Raw genomic sequence first — 209 nt, 5'->3', positions numbered from 1 at the left:
ATCCCAGCAGCTGCCAGGGGTCGGAGGGCTCTTGCCGGGGGGCAAATTCCAGCTCATCCTAAGGTGCCCAGCCCAGGTGGTTTCCGGCACTGCCACACTCTGTATCGTGAGACCAGCGGAGGGTTTGGCGTTACCTGGCTGAGCAGAACATCAAAGTAGGCTGTGTCCCAGCATGCCCCATCCTCGGCGGGGCGCTGCGGGAGGGCTTG

General features: G+C 63.6%; 1 protein-coding gene across 1 annotated transcript in view; it reads right to left on the bottom strand.

Annotated features, from left to right (window-relative positions):
- Positions 1-134: 134 nt before the first annotated feature.
- The window catches only part of LOC104162910 (chromosome unknown open reading frame, human C2orf54), a gene marked incomplete at its 3' end in the record, with an annotated part of 5,019 nt that continues 4,944 nt past the window's right edge, over positions 135-209 (bottom strand). Inside the window, exon 5 of the mRNA XM_009701751.1 lies at positions 135-205. Coding sequence (XP_009700053.1) covers positions 135-205 — 71 coding nt within the window. The remainder of the gene's footprint in view (positions 206-209) is intronic.

Source organism: Cariama cristata, unplaced genomic scaffold, assembly GCF_000690535.1.
Source record: "Cariama cristata isolate BGI_N322 unplaced genomic scaffold, ASM69053v1 scaffold28826, whole genome shotgun sequence".
NCBI classification, from domain to species: domain Eukaryota; kingdom Metazoa; phylum Chordata; class Aves; order Cariamiformes; family Cariamidae; genus Cariama; species Cariama cristata.
This window is presented reverse-complemented; position numbering and strand designations above follow the sequence as displayed.